Source organism: Colias croceus, chromosome 23 (assembly GCF_905220415.1).
Source record: "Colias croceus chromosome 23, ilColCroc2.1".
Lineage (NCBI taxonomy): Eukaryota > Metazoa > Arthropoda > Insecta > Lepidoptera > Pieridae > Colias > Colias croceus.
The window spans coordinates 2,700,015-2,712,750 of NC_059559.1; the positions used below are offsets into that span (position 1 = coordinate 2,700,015).

Here is a 12,736-nt window from a genome sequence, read left to right on the forward strand (position 1 = left end):
TATTTTATAAATCTTACAGATACTTCCGGTTGATCGAACTATTTTGAGAAGACGTCGTTCGCGTCGCCCTTGCGTCGCGTCGCCTCAGCCGATTCTGAATATACCTAATTAATGGCCGACGCATGAATATACTAATTTATCTCTTCTCTTCGTTGGACGTTCGAATATGATTTTTCTGCCCGTTCTTTTTTTAATAAATGGTGTCTGTTGTTGAGTTCTGTGAATTCATTTTGACGTGTAAATTTTTAACCTGTAAAACTGTCAAATTTACATTTCATTTTCTCGTAGCAATTCTGCACTATGAAAATTGATAGATGATTGATGAAGTGTTTGTGGTTTACGCTGCATGCTCATTCCCAAACTTTGTAAAACTGAACTTATTTTACACAATATACATAATTTTTCAAAACTCTAAAATGAGCAAACAAGTCGACATAAAAGCATTAGTATCACATATAGTAAAAGGAGATGGAATGGATAAATGCCGTATTTGTATGGGAAGTACAAAAGAAGGTCGAGTGTTCTTAGAGGACACAGTAATGATGGACGAAGGAAAAGCCTTTACTCTGGCCGAAGTCCTTGAAAGAATAACGGGAATTCAGGTATGTCATAACATTGTATGTATTGTTTATATAATATTTGCGATAAACGGAACGTCCACATTTTGACGGTACAAAATGGCGGCAGAAAGTAGTATGCAGTAATTTCGGATACCTAGTAATTTGCGGTTTCTCTATATTGGTAATGTTACCAAAACGCAAAACATATCTTCTATTTCAAATACGATATGCGTTTGAACCTTAAAATATTCCAGCAGCTTACGGAAAAACATAAGTTGTTCTAATTAAAACGAAATAAACAATCGACCCTACTGTACACAAACTTTAATAAATTACTAATAGGTAGCTTAGATTACGTAGGATTGAAAATGCAAACTTTGCTTTGTAAACCGTTCGGCATATGGGCAGTATTCTAAACATCTCTTGGAGTCGTGACCATTTGACTAGTCTCATTGATTACAGATGCAGTTACAAGACGATCTCCCGGCAGGAATCTGCTCATCATGCTCTGTGTCGGCTCTGAACGCTGCCGAATTTCGTGTTCTATGTTATAAAGCGAAATCCGAATGGGATATATTGATAGATCTCTTGGATAACCTGCCCTTGCCAAAGGATAAGCAAAGCACGGCAATATTTGCTGTAATAAACAAAAACGAAATGACTATAGTCGATGATTTCAATGAACCAATATCTAAAGATACAGCGGCTACAAAATTATCGGAACATCTCACAGGCAAATCACAGAGACAGATATATACATGTACAGAATGTTGTAAAACTTTCCGAAATCCATATCAATTGTATGTTCATTTAAAAGAGTCTACGGATATGAAAAGAGCATGTTATATATGTGGAGATGTAATGATGAGGGATTTGTTAGTTTCACATTTGAATAATAGTCACAATAAAAAGCCTATAGAATGTGAAGACTGTCCTGCGCTTTTAATAAGTTTTGAACAGTACAATGGCCATCGGATTAAATTTCACGCTCCAAGTGCAAACATTTGTATAGATTGTGGACAATCGTTTCAATCTGTAAATGCACAACATGCCCATATGTCAATACACACACCAAAGTCATGTCCTAGATGCGATAAAATATTCAAAAACCAAAAATGTTACATACATCACTTCAAAAACTGTATAAATAATGTTAAGAGTACAATAGGGACAGTATTAGACAAAACACCAATCAGAGTTGGATTGCGAGGCAGTGTTGACAAAAAATGCATTTGTGATTACTGCGGTAAAGTATTTGCTGGTAGAAAGATCATATCAGCGCACATACAAATTGTGCATATGAAAAATACGCACCAACCATGCGTACATTGCGGGAAATTGTTGGCTGCAGCTCATATGTCAGAACATGTGAAGTCACATGACTTCAACCACACCTTTAAATGTAACCAATGTGGGATAGTTTTGAAATCTCGCCTTGGCTACGTTCAGCACTTACGCTTACACACGGGAGAGCGACCTTACGCATGTAAGCAATGTGGAGAAACATTCTCAACGTCATCACGACGATCAGAGCACGTACGGCGAACGCATAAGAAATCGGAGATCGTATTAAAACACGCGTGTACGTACTGTGCAGCGAAGTTTCGTCTTCCCTACCGTTTACGAAATCATTTGCTAACGATGCATCCAAATGAATGTGATTTACCAGAGATGAAATATAAGTGTACGGTTTGTAATGAGAGATTTAGTACATGTCGAGGCTTAGTGCATCATAGCAAAAAACATCAGAATGTGTTACTGTTCAAGAGGCAGATTAGGGATGCTGAGTTTAAAGTGTTGAATGCGTAACTGTAGCATAAATAAATGCATTTTTTTTAATTATTTCGAAGTTTAGTTTGCATTTACCTATGTGACCTATTTTATTTTTATTTTATTCCATACCAATCTAAATAATATATCTCAAAGATTTAACTTATAACTTTGGGCTCTCTTTTTGAGTTCTATAGTATCCTACTACTATTATAAAGGCGAAAGTTTTTAAGTATGGATGTATGGATGTTTGTTACTCTTTCACTTAAAAACTACTGAACCGATTACAATGAAAGGACAATGGGAAACAAATGTATGGAGTCTGGGCCCACCCCGCAATAGTAACATGTGATATACCATTGCATAGGGCTTTTTAAGCGGAACATTATTTATTATTACAACTATGGTCAAATGTTAGTACTTTCGGCGTCTTAAAGTATTTTAATCTAACTTATTATTTATGGATTTTTATAAGGTACAATGATAATAATACACGTATTTCACTTTAAATAAGATTTATTCGTCGTCCTGTACATCGATAACAATTACATCGTTTAAAAAAGCCGCGGGGGCCAGGAATGGTTGATATCTCCCAACTCCTAGGTAGGTACCAAATCAAAGATATTATATGAGCGCAAGTACCTACAGTTCGCCGTCCGGTCAAGCAGTACAATAATATTGTGTTATCGCGTTTCTTCCAACTTGGTTTCGATCAATTAATACGGTAAATTATAATATAATTATTACGGTAATTAATAATTTACATGTAATACGGTTCTAACACTATTCGGTAATATATTGAAGTAAACTACGATAACTAATTGCAGGGATTGGGATCACTTTTATGACAGTATAACTCCGAAAGTACTGACTTTTAACCTTTGATGTAATACTAAGTTTTATTCGGTATAAAAATACCAATTCATTCATGAGTTTCTCACTTCTATTGAGAGGTGGGCCCACCATTACTCATTGTCCTTTAGCACACATATAGAGGGTAACTTGGATTAACACATAGGATAGGTTTTATCCCGGAAATCCCACGGGAACGGGAACTATACGGGTTTTTCTTTGAAAACGCGGGCGGAAAGCTAGTCCATACTAATATTATAAATGCGAAAGTAACTCTGTCTGTCTGTCTGTCTGTTACTCAATCACGCCTAAACTACTGAACCAATTTGCATGAAATTTGGTATGGAGATATTTTGATACCCGAGAAAGGACATAGGCTACCTTTTATTGCGAAATATGTACCACGGGCGGAGCCGGGGCGGACCACTAGTAGTTTATAAAATGGACAGTAAACTATTAAGTGTACTTATTAAATATGAAGCTGAACTTATGAATTTTATATCAATTGATTGATAATAAACATATAAAAATTATTCTGTTCAATTATAATCTACTATCTGATCTATCTATCTGACAAGAATGTAGTTTTTACAGGTAAATGAGTGGCAATACATAATATTTTCTTTGATTATTTTTGTATAAATAACTTAACTGTTTTTCTGCCAATTGACCCACTTTACCTTATGAAGTTTTGTCAGGGTAGCAAGATCTTGGCTCTAACAAGCACCCTAAACTGGAAATTTATCAATCAATAAAATAATCACTAAAGAAAAATGAAATCGGTGCATTACAATAAACTACCAAATCTAAATAGTACCTACTTATATAGGTCGCTTATGTTTTGGTGACGTGGGCCTCACGCCTCTGTGGCTAGAGGATATATTACAAATCCATACACTTTTTTTAGTTTAACGGACTAAACTTTTTTTACGGTCTGGTATTCATAAAAGCAAAAAAGCCCTCATTGGTTCCCTCAAAAATCAGCTACCTAATTAATTATCGTCATGTAGGGTATCTTATTCAGGGAACTACTACCATGACGACATGCTTTCTGCCCTTCTCATAAAATAATATCTGCAAAATGTGGACGTTGCTGAAATATATCAAACGATTTTAAAAACGAAACGTCTTCAGCGATTTGACGATTCATTATTATCGTTCAAAATTATGGTATTTTTAAATACGCGAGTTAACACATTTTTTATTTGGATAACGTAATTCAATACAGAAACATTTTTATAGAAGAAAAAGAAGAAGATTTTATTCCGTCATATCAGCGGTTTTTCCGTTTATTTTTAAACTTGAGTGTCTACTGTGGTCTACTGTCTTTGTAATAAGCTTGAGCCTTCCGACACCCTAAACGTGCTTTCTATTTTTTCAGATATATGATGAAGAGTTGTGCCCGAAAGGAATATGTGCAGCCTGCACAGACCTAGCCAAGGCTGCCTATGAATTCAGAATTTTAGTACGATCTTCAGCCAGTTTTTGGTTAAACTGCTTCAACTCTTTAGATCTGCTCTCAGATAGAAACAAATGCTCCAAATCTTTATACGCTATCTTCAACGACAATCTCTCCTTACAAACGGTAAGGAACTTTGACGGGAATGCGAAAAATTTCGTCAACCATTTTCTGAATCAGCCCAAAAGGGAGAAAACACATGATAGACACGATAAGAAACAAAGGATTTCAAGGAATGGGCCGTCTTGTGCCTGCACTGATTGCGGCAAAGAGTTCCACAGTCCATACTACTTGAATTTACATTTGAAAAACAGCAGTGAAAAAGAAGCATGCCTGCTGTGTGCAAGCATGGTAAACAGAGGAGAAGAAATGAAAAATCACTTGGCTAGTATTCATAAAATTGAAATGTTACTGTGCAATGAATGTCCGACGCTTCTGAAAAATGCTTTAGACTTAAAGAGACATCAAAAGAAGTGCCATTCAACAAATGCATACACTTGTACTCAATGTGGTAGGACATTTACCAGGCAAGCATCTTTCGAGCTTCATGCCCAAATGCACATGGTCAGGACATGTCGCGCGTGCGGCGATCAATTCACAAATCGAGGTTGTTACCGCGTTCACAGGTCTAAATGTGAGCCAGATGCAAAACCTGACTTAAAAACGATACCACGGAACAAGCGGTCCAACGTGCGCGATCCGGCTACATTCATTTGCGATTATTGCAATAAGACCTACCATTCACGACCTCAATTACAAAACCATATTATTTGGATCCATATGGATGTGAGACCGCACCAATGTCAGTGGTGTGGTAAGCGGTTCTACACGCCGGCTCGTTTAGCAGAACACAGTGTTGTGCATACGCGGGAAAGGAACTTCGGTTGTGACATTTGTGGCGCGAAATTAGTTTCCAAAATGGCCGCCGTTTACCATAGACGAAGGCATACGGGTGAAAAACCATATGAGTGTGAGGACTGTGGGGAGAAGTTTATTTCGTCGTCAAGGAGATCAGAGCATGCAAAGCGGAGGCATGATAAAGGAACACGATTACCATGTTCTCTGTGTTCAGCCAGCTTTGTTAGAACTCATGAACTAAAAAAGCATATGAATAAATCTCATTGGTTAGATGATGGTTTGAAAAAGGAAAAGGAAATGTTGGAAATTGTGAAATAGCTAAGAAACAAACAGATAAACAATAGGACTTGATAAAGAGTGTGTTAAATGAATGTAAAGGAACTAATTTATTGTTAATGGTGAAGCCAAGTGGGCTATGTGGGATTATTTATATTTTTATAAAGAAAAATGTTCTCCCTCAAAACTATTACTTACTTTGATAAATAATATTAACTAGCTTTCCGCCCGCGGCTTCGCCCGCGCAGTCTTTTTTTTTTTTTTTTTTTTTTTTTTTTTTATTCATAACAGAGCAGGCATTTGACCGCGATCCCGCCTGGTGGTAAGCGTGGATGCGGTCGATCGCAAATGATGCCTGTCCTGGAAGAGCCTATTCACTCTGGTTTTAAACAGTTCCAAATTATAGTTCTCAGGGAACACAGAAGGCGGGAGGGAGTTCCACTCCTTCGCAGTTTGAATTAAAAAAGATCTTTCAAAGCGTTTAGTGCGTAATCGAGGTATATCTACTACGAACGGGTGAAAGCCGGCCGCTCTTCGCGAGGTTCTATAGTGGAATGGAGATGGTGGAATAAGATTGTGCAGCTCGGATGCACATTCACCAAAGTGCAGCCGGTAAAAGATAGAAAGGCAGGCTATTCTTCTACGGTGTTCTAGAGATCCAAAACTTTTTATTAGTTTAGGTTCGGCTATAAGTCTTTTCGCGCGTTTCTCAATTGAATCTAGAGCTTGAAGGTGGGTTTTTGCAGCGCCAGCCCATATGTGGCAGCAATATTCCACACAGGACCGCACTTGAGCATGGTACAGTCTGAGGAGCTGGTCAGGTGTGAAATATTGCTTTACTTTGGCCAGAATTCCAAGCTTTTTGGCAGCAAGTTGAGCTTTAGATTTAATGAAATGACCGTAATTAAGATTCGATGAGACGGAGAGGCCAAGCAACTCAAGATGGTCAGATACTTCGATAGGCACGTCACGAAAAGATGGTGTTAGTTGGAGTGTGCTTTTTTTAGCTGTGAATAAACACGCTTGTGTCTTACAGGCATTAAATTTCACAAGATTGGCGTCACCCCAATTGGAGATTTCCTTTAAGGTGTTATTTAGGCGCACAATCATGGCTTCCCTTTCAGCTTCGATCGAGTGCCTAGAAGCAAGCGCATTGGAAAAGTAACACTCCACAACTGTGCTGTCATCTGCATATCCAAATACATTGGGCCGCAGCATATCATTTATGTGGAGCAAGAACAAGGTTGTGGAGAGAACAGACCCCTGTGGAACGCCGGCATTTATATCAAATGGGTCAGATGTGCATCCATCAATAACAACTCGGATAGAACGTTCACTAAGGAAGTCATCTATCCAAGCGCAAAGTTCGGGAGGCACTCCATAAGAGGGAAGTCTGTTCAATAGGCTAGCGTGCCAGACCCTGTCAAAGGCTTTTGAGATGTCAAGCGACACAGCAAGCGCCTCACCATAATTCTCAATGGCTTGACCCCAAAGATGTGTGGCGTGAACTAAAAGATCACCAGTCGATCTGTTCTTACGAAAACCGTACTGTCGGTCACTGAGAATGTCATGGGTCTCTAAGTACGCGAGTCTAAGAAAAACCCGCATAGTTCCCGTTCCTTATTCCTATGTATCGGGGTAAAAAGTAGCCTATGTCCTTTCTCGGGTATCAAAATACATATCTCTATACAAAATATCATGCAAATTGGTTCAGTAGTTAAGGCGTGATTGAGTAACAGACAGACAGACAGAGTTACTTTCGCATTTATAATATTAGTATGGATAATACGTGCTAATGACTTACGTTTTCATTTTTAAAAGTTTATCCGATGTTTTTTGTTGAAATAGCAAAAAATTATGGATTATTTATAATTTAATAAAGTTTTGATAAGATTTCATTGTTTTAATTTCTAGTTATGAGAAGGTATAAGCTTATTATATCATGAGATATAATAATCTTCACATCTGTGCATTGAAACTTTAACTCTTTCTTTTGAATTTCCATATTTAACCGACTTAAAAAAAAGAAGGAGCTTATTTATGATTCACTATCTACTGAAAAAAAATACACTTATAGTTTCAAACTATACAACCCAAACCTAGAACAAAAAATGTTTTTAGTAAAGTTAGGTTCACTTCTGGAATAAAAAATATGCTAAAAACATAATAATAAATGCTAAATAGTATCCTGTATCAATATCATTCTAGTCTCGCTATACAGTCTTCCTATAATTTATACGCATGATCCCAGAGCTACGTCCTCATTTGATTTCGTGACTAACTATATTATGTATAGACAGACTGTACGTTTAATAGAAAAACAAGAAGGTAGTCGGAAGTTTGGGTCAAGGTTTGGGATATATACTTTGAAAATTTGTTTTAAAGTCTTGCTATTTTTTTTTTATTGTCCATATTCAACGTACCTACTAAACGTTTCCAAACGTTCAAAATTTTTGACATATGATATGACAGCTATGTTGACAAATGACAGATCCATTAAAACTAAGGGCACGGCTCCGTTGATATTCTTCTCAAATTTCTTTAAAAATACTGTTTAAATCATGGCTTTTAAAAGTGATCTAAAGCAATTAGTGAAACCATATTATTGGGTTAACATTCTACTCAGTGTATCCTATGTATTTGCTAAACGGACAAATTTTACATGTGAATTTTTGTTTCCAAACGCCGACTGCGAACTGGACAGTCGGGAAACGGAAATCCTATTTTTCTTAATTATCGTCGTGATGCTGAGGACTCGGAAGGCGGGAAGTGTGACAATGGTCAATTATCTGTCGTCTTCATTCGTTTATACCAAGATTGCTAATTTAATTCTGTGGTTATATGCAGATGTGCGGTGCGTATATTTATTTTTAGTGTAACCCTGGGAGGAATGTAAATTTTATTATTTCAATTGAGTGTTAATAAAATTTATGATTTATTATGATAATAAATGTAAAACATATTGCGCCAACGGGATATCTAGTAAATATTCACGGTCAAAATTTTTCCCTCCTTTACACATTATAATTTATAATATTTACAGGTACGGCATTCCCTATGGTGCGATTCTCATCCTATCAGCACTACTCCTCCCCGAACCAACTTACTCTGGTCCAGAGCTGATCACCTACTTCCGAGGACCTCAAATCCTGGAGGATGAGCTAAAACACCATAAGAACACCACATGGCTTGTATGTCTGTATGCTGCATGGCATCCAGCGTGTGTGAACTTTGCTTCTGTCTTTGCGGAGTTGTCGGCAAGTTATAGCTTGGATAACTTCAAGTTTGGGAAGCTGGATGTTGGCAGGTTGGTTGAATATTTTATGATTCTAGCTTTTTAAATGTGACTTTATCCATATGACATGATATCGTGGAGTGCTCCTGGTCCTCGTCAAAATAATATTAAATGTGTTCCTTTACTGTTTAAAATTAAATCTATACTAATATTATAAAGCTGAAGAGTTTGATTGTTTGAACGCGCTAATCTCGGGAACTACTGGTCCGATTTGAATAATTCTTTCATTGTTAGATAGCACATTTATCGTGGAAGGCTATAGGCTATAGATCATCACGCTACGACCAACAGGAATGGAGCCACGGGGGTGAAACCGCGCGGAGGAGCAGCTACTAAATAATAAACAAAAAAGTATTTTCAACAATGCATGTATTCTTCTTACAACTTTAACATCCTAATAAATGAAAAAAAATTATGAGTTTGAATAAAAGTAATTATTTTCCACCTTATATTATCTGTTTTTATTACTGGTACTGTACAATAAGTTTCATAAATAAAAAATAATAATTGGAGGGGGTTTAGATTTATTAAAAAATATTATTTATCACTTTCTAGGTACCCAGAAGCCGCTACAAAATACAGAGTGCAAGATGGACCAACCAGTCGACAGCTACCAACTGTCATACTCTTCAGTGAGGGGCAGGAGAAGATGAGACGGCCACACGCAGACCACACTGGGAAGCTTCAGAAGTTAGTATATATAGATAAAAGTACTTGTGAGGCTTTTTTAACCGACTTCAAAAAAAAGGAGGAGGTTATCAATTCGGCTGGTGTGTTTTTTTTTATGTATGTACACAGATTACTCCGAGGTTTCTGAACCGATTTACGTGATTCTTTTTTTGTTCGATGCGGGATGGTGTCGAATTGGTCCCATAAAAATTTTATTCAGATAGGCCCAGTAGTTTTTATTTTATGAGCATTTTTGTCTGTATTTGTAAATGTTGCAAGTGTAAGTTTGAAGTCGGTTGTTTTTAACGCAGTTATCACTTGTTAGAGTTAAAATATTATGTGTGATGCATAAATGCAGTTGATTTAATTTAGAACTTTTTATGTATAAGCTAGGTCACAAACTGATGTACTATGGTAGAAATTAAACTTTTATGATGTAGACTATGCTTTGGAGTGTAGAGTATTAATATATAACTTTGGAGTCATTACAAAGAGAAAGAAAGTTTCTTTCTTTCTCTTTGTAATGCCTCGATCATTTATTTGAAAAAAAATACAATAACAGGTAGGCAAGTTATTTGACACTAGTTGTCCCCCGCGATTTAACCCGCAGTGCTCCGCTCCTGTTGGTCTTAGCCTTTCCTGATAACTGGGCTATCTAACACCGAAAGATTTTTTTTTTAATCGGACCAGTAGTTCCTGAGATTAGCGCGATCAATCAAACAAACAAACTCTACAGCTTTATAACAGAATAGATTGCTTATATGTATTATAATATCTCATATTTTACTGTTTCAGGTTTCTCTTTTCCAAAGACAACCTAAAAGCGGTGTTCGACATTGACGGAATATACCAAGAGTGTAAAACTAAATTATCCGCCAAAAGTAAAAAGACCGAAAAAACGGAAAAGACGGAGTAGACGGAGGTGGTCTTTTATTAGAGAATATAAGTGCTAATGTAGAAGAAATAAGAAATACATCAAAATAATAATGTTCCTCGCACAGTATGATATAAAAGATCAAAAAGAAAAATATACAGGATGTTCAGTAAGTAGCCAACCAAATATTGAAAAAATAACTTGAAATTATTGCCAGTATCAAAAAGATTTGATATTTCAATTTTCTTACATGTACAAATAATTAAAAAAATGTACAGTAGAATCCTTTTATTATGACACTGCTTCACTACATAGTATAAAACAAAGTTGCTTTCTCTGTCTATGTCCCTATGTATGCTTAAATCTTTAAAACTATGCAACGGATTTTGATGCGTTTTTTTTAATTGAAAGAGTGATTCAAGAGGAAGGTTTTAGTAAGTATATAATTTATTATGTTTTAGACAAAGCGGGCGAAGCCGCGGGCGGAAAGCTAGTATTATGATATATTACACAGTGAATTTTTGTTTTCATATAAAAATTCCTTCCAAAATGTCTGCTACAATGACTTCGTTTATTGTGAACAATTTTTAATAAATTCAAAATTGTCTGGTTATAGTGACTGTAATGATTTGTAACACTTTCGAGTGTTTGGGAGAATTATGTGATATCCGACGATGTAGACATCCTGTATATAAAACACAAATCATGGCATCTAAGAAATATATTGTCTGTACAACTTTAACAAAAAATTGCAAAAATAGTGACTAACAATACCAAATAAAAAGTGCTAATATTAGGGTTATGGTTTGCATTTTATATAAAAGATCTGAATAGCATTTAAGTAAATTGCATGTCTGTATGTGAATAGTATTTTTATTTTATTTATTTTTTTATTTTGACGTAAAAAATTTAAGTAAGTACCTACATGGTAATAATGAGTATTTCTTATTTATATATTTTTGACCTAAGGTTTTTTTATAAAACATTTGTTTGTATTGTTTTTTATTTGTTTGTTTGTATTGTTTACTACAAATGTTCGAAGATACGAACAAATGTTTATCTGTGACGTCACAAAAGCGAAAAATGTTCTATTGGTCTATAAAATTATTTTTAGTTTTGTATCTACTAAGCTATTCGCTTTTACGATATTTTGAGCTATGCACCTATTTCTCACTGCAAGTTTGAATAAAAACATATGAATATTATGTAAAATGAATTAAACGCGTTTTAAATCTGTTAAAAAGTGTATTTATTTAATAGAATGTTATTGTATTGTATTATTTTAAAATATTTTTTTCCAACGTCAAATTGCCACGCACAGAACAGTAAGAACATAATAGAAGTGCTATAATGTCATCATTAGTATGAAAACCAGTGTCGCCAAACCCACACATTTAAACCGATAGTTATACAGTACACTACAAGTAAACTATGCCTTTGATTGGACAGCTTAATTTGAGTAAAAACTGACTTAGGTTATAAATTCAGCATTTCAATATGTACCCTAACGAACCAAGTTACGGTTTATTTTAGTATAACATCCCTAGGTATATTAGCTGTTTTGTTTCTCTTTGCTCAGAAATTCCAAATTCGAAAACATTCAGCTATTCCACAACAGATGGCGTTGGTTTTCAATACATATAACTTTGAACCTCTACACATAAAGATAAGGTTGAAATTTGTGTCACTCTAAATTAATGACATTAACTTGACAGTTGACATTAACCTGATGGTATGCTCTAAGGGATGTCAGCCTTGTTATCGATAATTCACAAATAAATATATTTTTGTGCATTTTTTTTTCTTTCTATTAAATGAGTATAGGATAATGTGTCACATTTTGGAGTATGTTTATTACTACTAAGTACGTCTTTTCATATTATTATATTTAAATAAAAAACGGAATAGAATAGTATAAATCTATATTTACAAAACAAACAGAAAATATGCATTATTTTAAATCTTGGAACTGCCGTAGGTTTGATGTATCGGTGGCCTTTGTTAGACTTCTTATTGCTGTTCGGCATCCAGTTAACTCGTCACGTTGCATTTATTATCCATTTCTGTTTTAAATTAGGCTCTTTCGAAAATCTATAAATAAATAGGACAAATGAAAGCTAAGG

The 12,736-nt window shown here is 35.5% G+C and overlaps 2 protein-coding genes across 2 annotated transcripts; both read left to right on the forward strand.

Moving 5' to 3' along the window:
• Nucleotides 1-318: 318 nt before the first annotated feature.
• On the forward strand, nucleotides 319-6,027 carry LOC123702553 (zinc finger protein 845-like). The gene is made up of 4 exons (XM_045650330.1): nucleotides 319-602; nucleotides 1,023-2,365; nucleotides 3,158-3,194; nucleotides 4,564-6,027. The coding sequence occupies exons 1-4, from the start codon at nucleotides 417-419 to the stop codon at nucleotides 5,815-5,817; spliced, it is 2,820 nt and encodes a 939-aa protein (XP_045506286.1). The 5' UTR covers nucleotides 319-416; the 3' UTR covers nucleotides 5,818-6,027.
• Nucleotides 6,028-8,277: 2,250 nt separating this feature from the next.
• LOC123702428 (thioredoxin-related transmembrane protein 2 homolog) lies at nucleotides 8,278-11,012 on the forward strand. Its single transcript, XM_045650176.1, has 4 exons — nucleotides 8,278-8,629; nucleotides 8,819-9,082; nucleotides 9,626-9,760; nucleotides 10,535-11,012. Exons 1-4 carry the CDS (start codon nucleotides 8,337-8,339, stop codon nucleotides 10,653-10,655), a joined length of 813 nt encoding a protein of 270 aa, XP_045506132.1. The 5' UTR covers nucleotides 8,278-8,336; the 3' UTR covers nucleotides 10,656-11,012.
• The last annotated feature ends 1,724 nt before the right edge of the window (nucleotides 11,013-12,736 follow it).

Coding starts and splice junctions, on each gene's coding strand:
- LOC123702553 (XM_045650330.1), top strand. CDS start 417: ATGAGCAAACAAGTCGACATAAAAGCATTAGTATCACATATAGTAAAA. Junction 603..1,022: donor AAAGAATAACGGGAATTCAG/GTATGTCATAAC, acceptor CATTGATTACAG/ATGCAGTTACAAGACGATCT. Junction 2,366..3,157: donor GAGTTTAAAGTGTTGAATGC/GTAACTGTAGCA, acceptor AACTAATTGCAG/GGATTGGGATCACTTTTATG.
- LOC123702428 (XM_045650176.1), top strand. CDS start 8,337: ATGGCTTTTAAAAGTGATCTAAAGCAATTAGTGAAACCATATTATTGG. Junction 8,630..8,818: donor TGGTTATATGCAGATGTGCG/GTGCGTATATTT, acceptor TAATATTTACAG/GTACGGCATTCCCTATGGTG. Junction 9,761..10,534: donor CACACTGGGAAGCTTCAGAA/GTTAGTATATAT, acceptor TTACTGTTTCAG/GTTTCTCTTTTCCAAAGACA.